This window comes from Halichondria panicea, chromosome 10 (genome assembly GCF_963675165.1).
Source record: "Halichondria panicea chromosome 10, odHalPani1.1, whole genome shotgun sequence".
Taxonomy (NCBI): Eukaryota; Metazoa; Porifera; class Demospongiae; order Suberitida; family Halichondriidae; genus Halichondria; species Halichondria panicea.
Genome location: NC_087386.1, coordinates 2,021,242 through 2,032,121, shown reverse-complemented (window position 1 = coordinate 2,032,121; position 10,880 = coordinate 2,021,242). Strand labels below are relative to the sequence as shown.

The following is a 10,880-nucleotide window of genomic DNA, read 5'->3' as shown; positions in this document are numbered from 1 at the left end:
ATTGATGGTAAGAGCTGCTAGGCACGAACATTTTTAGTTATAGCATAGATAGTATAGTACATGTAGTAGAGGAAGTTCCTCTACTATCTATGGTTATAGTTGCTTGCTTTGCCAATGTCTGAATATAAATTATGATGTACAACCTTTGTAGGAGCCACTTCCCCCCCCGCAGACACACACAGACTGACCCCATCCCTCCACACACACACACATACAGACTACCTCCTGCTAGACAAACAACTGGACGAACTGGACACAGCTCTGGCATCACTCGAGGAGAGGCGGGATAAGCTTCACTCGGAGGCCCAGAAGCTTGTCAAGGAGGCAAAAGAAGCAAGAGAAAAACGAGAGGAAGAAGAAAATAAAACTAATAGCTCTGAACAAGTAGAAAAATCAAACAAGTAGAACAATTCAATCAATAGATATTTGCGTACTGTGACGATTCACTTAACATAAAAAGTATTGTCTTAAGAATGCTGTATTGTTTGCAGTGTGTATATGACGTGGGGTATTGAGCTCATACTATTGACTGAAAGTTGCCTCCCAAACTCTGTGGGGGTTTGTCAGCAACCTGCATGTGGGGGAAGTGTTATAGTATAATCATTATTATAAATATGAAATTAATCATAAAATAAAGTAATGGCAGATAGGGTAAATGATTGTCGGTATAAGCTATGAGGCAGCGTTTATGTTCAGGGGGTGTGGTTCACGTTAGGAGGTAGACAATAACGAGAGCGACGACTACCGGGTATACAAACAGCATCACTAGGACGAGTATAATGAGAGCAATCGTTCCACGGTTTCCAATTCGCCCGGTAAAAGCACTGAGGTTGATACCCGACAGAAACGTATTTCCAAGAAGACCAGATGTGTAGACATTTCGAGAGAGTCGCTCGATACTCAAACCAGTTGCCGAAGCTTCACGAATTCGAGTAGTGACTTCCCTCTCCAGTGACTTGTAGTTGCTACAATAGCTGAGCAGACAAATGCAAAACTCCTTTGCAAATTCGACGCAATCATTAAGAAGCACGTTGTATCGATGAGGGGCCGCTCTAATGGCTGCAAACTGAAGTGCATTCGGGGAGGTCTTCTGGTAGCGGCCAATGTGATACGAATATTTGATGCGTTTCTCGATATCTTTGAAGAGTTGAAAAGCTTTCGTGATTTTGTACATCTTTAGCTCAATGTTTTCATAGCAGACCTCGAAAGTCCAACACATGGCAAGACCAGGAATCAACTTTATATCGTCTGACAGCATGTCAGTAAACGGGTCTCCAGGGTTACCGACAGGTGAGCAAAGAACAAAGGCATGAGCATGACTGTTGATACAGATGTAGATGTCGAAATTGTTTACCCCTACCGAGGTGAGCTCTGCGATCTGGGCTGAATCATTATTAGTGTAAGCTTGACAAATTGAAGGGTCCAATTCTTCTATATTGTTGACATAATAAGCCAGAGGATCGTAAGATTTCAGAGTTGTTTCAACCATTGTAAGCAGCTTGTTCAATATAATACACTATATATAATTGTACTGGAAATTCCCTGGGAAAGCCCCTAGTAATAGAATTATACTTCCTATTAATTAAAACACTTCCTATAAAACATAAAACATATACAAACACATAATCACTCACCTGATTTCTTACATGTCGTTGAGAGCGTCCATCACCATGGTGACCACGGTATCTGTCAGACGACCGACCAATGGGAAGAGTTTGTACAGAGTGTGACATCCCAGTATTGTACACTTGCTGATGGATCAGATTAGGCCCTGCAGTTGACACATGACTCCCGTGATTACCAGTTGAAACATTGCGAACAGACAAGCTTTTCGATAGGTGTCCAGCTGTTTGTTTGGAGTGCCTGTCTGTAGTGGCCGTTCTGTGACCTGGTTGCAACTCCTGCATTGAAGTGGTGCCTCTCAGCGGGTACTGCTGTGGTGGTCTGTGAACAGGATAGTCCGTTACAGTGTTGGTAGGTTCAGACTGTTGCAGCTCTGTATGGCTCTTTCGTGTGGGGGAGGTGAAGGAATGCGCTCTTTTGGGTGTCCGCTGCGGCATCGGCCTCTCAGAATCTCGATCTTGGTGGCTATGCTGTGTTCTTAAGTTCTGGCTGGATGCATATCGTGGCTGTGTCTGGTATGGCTTCTCTTGTCTGTGTCCAGCGATTTTACCGGATGATGTAATGCCAATTCGATTAACTGCTGTAGTTGAGGAAGCTCTTTGAGTTGCCATTTTTTGTCGTGATGCCTCTTCGGATGTTCGTACAGGGAAGGTGGGCGTAGTGCGTGTATCCACGACAATGGTGGACGAGTGTGATGGTTGTTCTTCTGGACTAAACTCAACAACTGCTTTTCCGACATGTTCAGGAGGTGCACCAACTGCGTGTGTGCATGTGTGTGGGGGGAGGTATGTGAGGGATAAAAACTATTTGAAGGACACAATTTAACAAAGGTTCAATTCAAATTGAAGGAAAACAGAGGAGAATACGCGCTGCGCTCTTGAGGTATTAAAATGAAATAACTGACCTGGTAAAGATTGTGGTTTTGTCTTCTCATGTCTAGCATCGGTCCACCTCTGCAGCTGTGTGGTGAGGCGGCTCTGTTGCTCAATCGTGAGGGAGGGGGCAGGGGAGGAGAGAGAATCAAGATGGCCGTTAATCTCCTTCAAGTGGGACAGCATTTCACTCTTAGTGCTTGTGCCACGCTCAAGAACCTCCAACAACTCTGCAGCCTTCACCTATCGCAAAGGGGGGGAAACTTATAGCTTATTATTGAGAGAAAAATTAATGAGCTCGTTGTTCAAACAAAAACTCGCATTGAGGCATTTGGGTAAACTATCGGATCAACCAATTTCTGATCTGATACAAGTTTCACAACAATCTATAACAATCCTCAGACATGTAATTGGATCACTTCGCGATCAAAATGACATACTGTTGCAAAACATTTAAGTAGATGCGAAGGATGGACTCAGCCACTTACTGTTTTAGAATGAGATGGATTTTGTGACTCTTCAGTGGTCAGGATTTTTAGTCTATCTTTGTACCACTTCCTCGTTCTTTCCATCATCTCGAGACCACACACAAGCTCCTCCCTCTCCCTCGAAGCAATGCCACCTCCCTTGCTACCACTCGCTGGACGAGACCTCTTACCTTCACCAGCAACTGGGGCCTGATCTGTGGGTGAAAAATAATAGTTACTATCATTGTGAATGTACAGTATATCCAAAAACGAGCCAGCTAAAACTATATTTTACCCACCGACTGATTTGGTTCTGGGGCTGCTAGCCCCGCGATGGAGAGACAGCTGTCCCTTGTACACCTCCTTTCTCATCTTCTTAAGAGCCTTCATGAGCACGTCTTTTCCACACTCGGACAAGAAGCTCTCTATTTCTCCAGCAGTCACCTTCCCCATCAGAGGAGGGCCACCTTGACCAGCTACTCCCTTCAGACGAAGAGAGGCAAGTTTCTGCTCAGCTTTGCTCCGTGGTATGTCCGGCTTGCCAGCTCGGGCCAATCGAGACGAGTCTTCAACGAGTGCAGCCTGCAGGCCAGTGGAGAAGCCGCTCCAGTCCAAATAGCCATCTTTGTCGGCAGAGTGTCTCCAATGCTTCACACAGCCGTGAGGTACCTTCGAGTCTACAGGGACAAACAAAATGTGTTACACAGCTTAAGACAACAATCACACAGCTTTAGTAGCTAGCTAGCCAGCTTAGATAAAAATTTAGCTGGATCTACTACCATTAAAATTTATATCCACAATGCAATGGGCTCTAGCACGTTACCAGGTTCAGAGGTTTGGCTGATTGGCCATCTCGCAGTGAGTGTCTCCAGTCTGACCATGCCATTGCTGTCGCAGAGACTGTCAAAGACCAGCTTGTAGTCGAACACTCGCTTGAGAGGGGACGACGCCATGCTAGCTAGCTAGCTCTAGCTCTTGAATCTTGCAAGGAAAGTGGGCGTATCTCGTTTCCCACTTCAAGGGCGGCTATAATTCGATTGTAGCCACGCGTTCAATTAGACAAATATCGGCCTGGTGGAACAAAAACTTATATTTTTTCACTTTTTAATGTCAACAAACGTTGTGATAACAAAATAATTGTCTAATTGTCTATGCCATTGTGTTCAGAGCAGTACTCATTGTAGCGAGGATATAGGTGACCCAGACGACTAATATTGTTGAGCAGGGTGGACTTGATCACCTCCTTGTAACCAGTGTCTGTGGGGGCGGGACGGGACCAATAAGCACATGCACACACATTACACATGTTTACACAATTGTACGAATGTATATCACTGTACCTTTGCAGCTGTTAATTGGTGCCCCACTCAAAATTTGTTTGAAATTTTCCTGCACGTAAAAAAAAACAAGTACTCAATTCATTATTATGCAATCATTCAGGCCCACAGGCTACCTTCAAAAAAGTGTGTACAGCTGCTAACAGGAGATAGACCTCTCCGGTGGAGACAGCTGGAAACAGCTCCCCCACAAATGACAGGGGGGCGGGAATCCATCCAGCCTGAGGGGACAAACTTGAATCATGAATTACAGCATAGGGTAGGACAGACATAGTCTCGCACCAGCCCCGATTTTTTTCTATTGGAACGCTAGGTAGAAAACAAAACCTAAGGGCTGGTGCGAGACTATGATATTACAAGAGCTAGCTACAGAATACATCAAAAAGTTCAAATGTTCAAAGACAATCAACCATCATGCACACCATGCATGGGCTACACACCTTAGCTAAGCACTCGACTAGTAACACCGAGTTTTCCAGTTCCCATGGAAACAACGACACACTGTCCGACCGACAACGCTGCCAGTGCTGGCTCAGCATTGTGAGGAGGCTGCGTATGAGTGAGCCACAGATGACGAGTGGACGGGAGCGACCATTTTGTTCCGAGAATAGGACAAGAAAATGCCACAAGATCGGAGTCTCATCGAACTTCCTCTTTATGGTCAGATCACTGCAGTATGTGTGTGTGTGTGTGTGTGTGTGTGTGTGGGTGTATGTGTGTGTGTGTGTGTGTGTGTGTGTGTGTGTGTGTGTGTGTGGTGTGTGCATGTGTATGCACACACAATACATTATATGCAGCAATCCTATGAACAATACAACAATATTATTTATGTCCATTCAAGCTACAACATAATTATTAAGTGCCTGTGGCTACACATTGAGGAGATATCAACGCACTATTCCAGTGTATATTTGAGAGAGTCCTCCTCGGGCCACTGCACAAGCTCCACCCCACTCGTAGGGGCCACTGCGTCCATGAAAATGTGAGCCAGGCCCTCGATGCCAGACCACTGCGTAGGGCCTAAGGCAGTTGTTGCATTGGACAGACTACTGGAGGTGGTTTGGTTGGAGTCATGAGGTGTCAAGACTAGGAGTAACTGGAGGAGGTGGCTTGTATTTGTGATGACTGCTACTTCAATATAGTCTTCGTCCTGTGTGTGTGTGTGTGTGTGTGTGTGTGTGTGTGTGTGTGTGTGGGGGGGTGTAGAGTAAGTACATTATCTGAAAATAGATGTAGGTCATACAATGTGGAATAGCAATGCATGTATACACTAGCTGTGTGTAAAACAATAATTATACATCATTTATATTCAGATGCGAAAAACATACAAGATCGTTTTTATGGTTACGGCCAGTCCGCCGGGAGCTGAGAGTGCCCGAGTGGCGGACTTCCCGAGAGTTGAACTTTGGCCTATAGAGAGAGCTCGGACGCAGGCCAATGCCAGCTGTGAGGAGTGGAGGGTGTGACAGAGTAGAGGGGGCGGTGTCAAGGATCCTTGCTGTGTGGAGGGGGGGCTTAATTAATTAACGCTGGAATGAATACAGAGAGTACCTTGTGAGAGCTTGGACTTGGAGAAATAACAGCTGATCTCCTGTGAATATACAAAATGTACGAGTTAAAAAAAATCATAGGATATTGCATATTGTATTGCACAGTAGTGTACAGTCACTGAGTGTACAGTCACTGAGGGTACAGTCACTGAGGGTACAGTCACTGAGGGTACAGTCACTGAGTGTACATTTACAGTACCACAATCCTACAATTTTATACGTAATTCAGTATGGAAGTCTTGCATACCTCTGACAGTATACTCCCCATGATGGTGGAGTGGGCTAGGGTCTGTAAGGGGTGGGAAATATCAGAGTTGGCCTTCGTAACACACCAGCCAATCAGATCCCTGCACTTCCCGAGGCACATCTCCACAGCTAACTCAGTCTGTCCTCCTATGAACCAGGAGAGAGGATGAGATATCGTATTAAATGTTTTGCGAGAATCCAACATATGCAAACTAGTGTAAATCACAAAGATGTATACCGATACTTCAAGTATGACATCACGAGCTATACCTAGTCGCAAAAGTTAGATCAGTAGGAAGTGTCAAATTTTCTGCTGATTTAGGGTATTCGAAAAAGTGTTTCACTCTCAATAGTAATACGGTACACAAGATGTACACTACAGTGTTGCACAACAAGCTGACCCACCCTTCAGAGTGGTTTGTGTGGAGCTTTTGAGGAGAGTAAAGAAAGACGAAAAAAGGACCTGTAACAATTTGCAGGCACTCTGATACGAGACCTCTCTGGACGCCAGCTTAGATTGACCAATCAGAATGCAGCGGAGCAGTCTAAGGATGACCAGGAACTGTGGGTAGGCGTTACTTGAGAGGGAGGTTGGGAGCAACTGAGCTAAGTTGAGGAGTTGGAGGGAGAGAGCCGAGAGAAACGCACCCCTGTGTGGTGTGGGTGTATGTGTGTGTGTGTGATGTGTGTGTGGTGTAGGGGGTAGCATATACAACAAGCAATGTAATCCTCCAGTTAAAATTTTATTTTCTAGACAGAGAAATAACTATGACAACAATTACCGTGTATGGGATTGTCTTGCTGAGGAGGTGTCCATTCCCTCCAGCACTGTCAGCATATTCTTTACGAAGGACAACACTAGACCACCTCCTCTGTCACTGGCAGTGTGGCTTAGTCGCTGGAGTCTGCCCATGGCTGCTGATATAGCTGACTCAGCAAGGTGGGGATGCCGGATTTGTATCTCCCAATAGATGTCTAGCACTTGAGACAGCTGCAAGTATACAAAGATTTAGAAACTTGTCTCTATAGTGGTCACCCTGGGGCAGACCAACAGTGGCTGTAATAAAGAGTTCGCCTGCTAACACAGGTCCAAACACATGCTACAAAGTCTTGGGGATGATAGAAGGTGACCTGCTTTGCTTTTATAGTGGAGTGACAATTCTCACTTCCGATGCACATGTGTACGGGACAGCGTGTATATACAACTGTAATCACATATATATATAGTGAAGTATATTCCTCACCTGATCTGAAGTGTTGGAGTGTAACAGGAGGTGTGCCAGGAGTCTCCCGGCAACCAGCTCTGACGAACACGTGCACACACAAGTGATGATCTCATGCAACCACGAAATACTGCAGGAGACGGTCGGAAAGTTTACTAGAACTGTACGCAATAGTTATTCCGTATATCAACAATTATTTTCACCATCACATGACATACCATATACGACAGTCGTTGTTTTCATCTCTAAAATGATCCAGTAGTTTCTCCGCCCACTCGACAAGTCCACACTCCACACTCACCACACGGTTTACCTCCGCCCCTGCACTTCCTTGTTGGGGTGTGAGTTGTGTGAGGCTAGTGGAGGAGTGGAGGCGTGACAGGAAGTCGGACATGACGCGTCGACAGCCTTCCACTACCGCCTCCAGGGGTGACTCCCGCACTATCTCTCCCTCCTCTACATGCTCCTCTGTGGGCACAATAGACCAACGTGGGGGGCACATTAGACCAACGTGGGGGGTAATAGTATGGTTCTAATGAACTGTGAATCCTACGCACTGTAAGCACAAGACCACTCGGACTAAAATAATGTGCAATGCTCACACAACAACTTTGACTTAATTCTATTTCATAGTGGTAGAAAGGCAGGCTTTAAAAATAAATACAATTCTTGTGCTCAGTGTACATGTGCAGTACAGTGTACCCCACCACCCAACAGCTACAGCTACAGGTACACTAAGAGAGAATCCCCTCACCTTGAGTCCTGAGGAAGGAGGTGGTGTGGAGGTAGACGTCCATGACAGTGTTGAGTGCCCTCACAGCCTCAGGCCCTCGCAGATGCCCCAGGAGACCACACACCAGACCAACCACCTCCTCCAATCTGGAGGGAGGGTTAGGAACACAATTATAGTCACAACACAGGATTGCAGAGAAGGAAACAGAGGCCCAATCTCATACTTTCAAATGTTTAAGCAATTGAAATTGGGCCATCCAAACACAACTTATGCACCCTCAGAGACATAGTCACCAAAATGGGCCCAAAAAGCAATAGCAAATGAACGATTGGTCTGAGCTCACATGGCATAGGGTGGTCCTCCCTGACTCTTGCTGTCCATCTCCTCCTCATCAGAGAGTATCTCCCCCTCGTCTTGGTCCTCCTCCACCTTGGTCATGTGACTGTCATGTGACTCTTTAGTCGGTGTGGCCTTGTCTCTATTCGTCATCAAGCTACGTATCTTTGCAGAAGTGACTGCAAAAACAAGATGGAACAAGTTATCATCAAGCATGTTATCATCAAGCATTGTGTAAAAATCAGATTTAAAGCGAAACAGGTCAGTCTTACAGACCCTCCTAGGATACTAAGATACACTCTGACTATATGTATATGTTTGCAGACATTGTAAGAGGCTGATTAAATAGTTTCAAAGAAAAGACGTCAAAGGAGAAAGTTAGTTTGTTATTACATGATGGATGAACGTACAACATACATGTAGAAGCAGTTTATGCTTAGTACACAAGACTCACTGAACTGTAGACAGTCAGCTGCCAGGAACTTAGTGAGTGGAGGGCAATGAGTGGCCACTATCAGCATCATCCGTACACTACCAGATCCCCCGTCTAGAATTCTAGAGAGGGCCTCGACAGTAGCATGCTTCAGTTGGTCCCGATAGGTACGCGAGAGGAAAGTGAGTGCTTGTGTGAGGGATGTGAAGCTGTGAGGGGTGGGCTGTGATAGTGGGAGGGCGGGAGGGTACGGAAAGGAGAGGGTGTGGTCTAGGAGAAGGGGCATCATCTCAGAGGGGTACTGAGACCTGCAGAAACATTCTGAGCATTAATTTGCAGTTTTTAAAAGTAGCCATTACTTATTGTGCGTGCTTTGTAAATGTGTCTTGTAAAAGCATTGTAACTACATGCATATCATGGTAGGTACATTACAAAGCTTTAGCTTTTTAAGGGAACTAGAACATCAGATATACAGCCAGTTCACGCTGCACTGAAGCAACGTCTCCAGTATGTCTTAGGGAAGGGTACGATATCGATAATAGAGCACACGTTCACTCACACAATATGAGCTAATAGCCAGCTGAGGTTGGGGGCATGAGGGGCACAGAGAGGGAAGAGGTTGTCCAGGCAATACTCCACCTGTCCAGACTCCACTCTAGAACAGAGATAATAACGATAGCCACTGAAACTTCATCCACTAACTTGTTGCATACTGTGCAACCTCGGTGACTAGATTAACTAAAACTTGTATGAGGTAATTGCACACTCCTACATAGAAATCTCCCGGCAATATATATTATTATGTAACTCACAATATAGTGGTGCATCTCCTGAGGAAGGAGAACACTGGAGCAAGAACTGGAGAGAAGAAAAAATGGTGATTGGCAGCTATTATAAGGCTATAATTATTACATTGTATCACTCAAACTTACGTGAAAGGCCTAGCCATTTTGACATGGCTTCCTCCACTGTGGCAGGTGAGCTTTGTACGTGCACTTGAGTGAACCGACTCAACACCTTCAGGCACCACTGCACAATGGTAACATACACAGAGAGTTACTATAGAAACAAAATTTAGCGTCTAATAACAGTACTACTAGAACATTTTGCCATAGCCTCCTTCACTGGCCTCCCCTGAAGTGCGCTAGCGCCTGGGATCGAGGCTAATTTTGCCATTGCGAATGAACCAAATTAGCAGAAAGCGATCTAACGTTTCATTCTGGCAAGGATTATGATGTCATGCAAGTACTGGTATAGGTTATGATGTCATACAAGTACTGGTATAGGTTTTTGCAAAACGATCTACAGTCGCAAAATTCGCTTATGTTTGCTGCTCGCAAAACATTCTAGTTATACGAGAAAGAGAGCTGACCTTGTAAAGAGTGGCAGCCCAGCCGCGAGGACAGTGAGAGAGAGCGTGGTCTAGGAACTGCCACACCTGACCAAGCTGACCTGAGGAGGATCGGAATTGTTTATTTTTTCATAGTCGGTTAATTGACCACACCTACCTGATAGAGACTCCTCCCCCTCTCCAGTGACAGGTCGTGTGTGGGTGTACTGGAACACGAGTGCATTGGCCACCACCTCTAACGCTAGTGAGTGGAGGGATGGTGTGCTTGTGAGAAGGCTGAGGGATGTATCTACTTTCCCGGATAAAATGGCCGCAGCTTGTTGTACATCACCTCCGTCAGCGGTGGTAGGGTCTGGGTCTGGTTGTAGAAGGGTTTGTAGGGACGTGAGAACAGGGTTCTGTGTGTGTGGTGTGTGATGTGTGTGTGTGTGTGTGTGGGGGGGGTACCTTATATGTGTGTAATGATCTCATGATGTATACATACCGTATTGTTTGTAGCGACAGTCATAGCTAGCTAATTCAGTATGTCTTGGTACAGCGGTCTCTCATGCACGAGCTAGAATATCAGCCACATGTTAAAAAGCTAGCTCCTCGAGTTGATTATAGTTTTACACTTCTATATTTGACGATTCGGAAATTTTTAGCTACATGTGTAGGATTGACGATATTCATAGATCAATCAACATCCATGTCTCAGGGTTTGCCCATC

The 10,880-nt window shown here is 45.4% G+C and overlaps 2 protein-coding genes across 2 annotated transcripts; both read right to left on the bottom strand.

Annotated features, from left to right (window-relative positions):
- Positions 1-351: 351 nt before the first annotated feature.
- LOC135343370 (uncharacterized) lies at positions 352-3,975 on the bottom strand. Its single transcript, XM_064540373.1, has 6 exons — positions 3,786-3,975; positions 3,262-3,639; positions 2,984-3,177; positions 2,528-2,738; positions 1,635-2,380; positions 352-571 (listed from the first exon to the last, which is right to left on the bottom strand). The coding sequence occupies exons 1-6, from the start codon at positions 3,913-3,915 to the stop codon at positions 518-520; spliced, it is 1,713 nt and encodes a 570-aa protein (XP_064396443.1). The 5' UTR covers positions 3,916-3,975; the 3' UTR covers positions 352-517.
- A 57-nt stretch (positions 3,976-4,032) lies between these two features.
- LOC135343368 (integrator complex subunit 5-like) lies at positions 4,033-10,769 on the bottom strand. Its single transcript, XM_064540371.1, has 21 exons — positions 10,656-10,769; positions 10,329-10,569; positions 10,193-10,272; positions 9,753-9,849; positions 9,633-9,678; positions 9,380-9,475; positions 8,842-9,128; positions 8,395-8,566; positions 8,073-8,197; positions 7,537-7,786; positions 7,340-7,448; positions 6,878-7,086; positions 6,501-6,745; positions 6,097-6,242; positions 5,851-5,890; positions 5,628-5,797; positions 5,196-5,449; positions 4,740-4,968; positions 4,416-4,520; positions 4,303-4,351; positions 4,033-4,219 (listed from the first exon to the last, which is right to left on the bottom strand). The coding sequence occupies exons 1-21, from the start codon at positions 10,677-10,679 to the stop codon at positions 4,104-4,106; spliced, it is 3,090 nt and encodes a 1,029-aa protein (XP_064396441.1). The 5' UTR covers positions 10,680-10,769; the 3' UTR covers positions 4,033-4,103.
- Between the last annotated feature and the right edge of the window lie 111 nt (positions 10,770-10,880).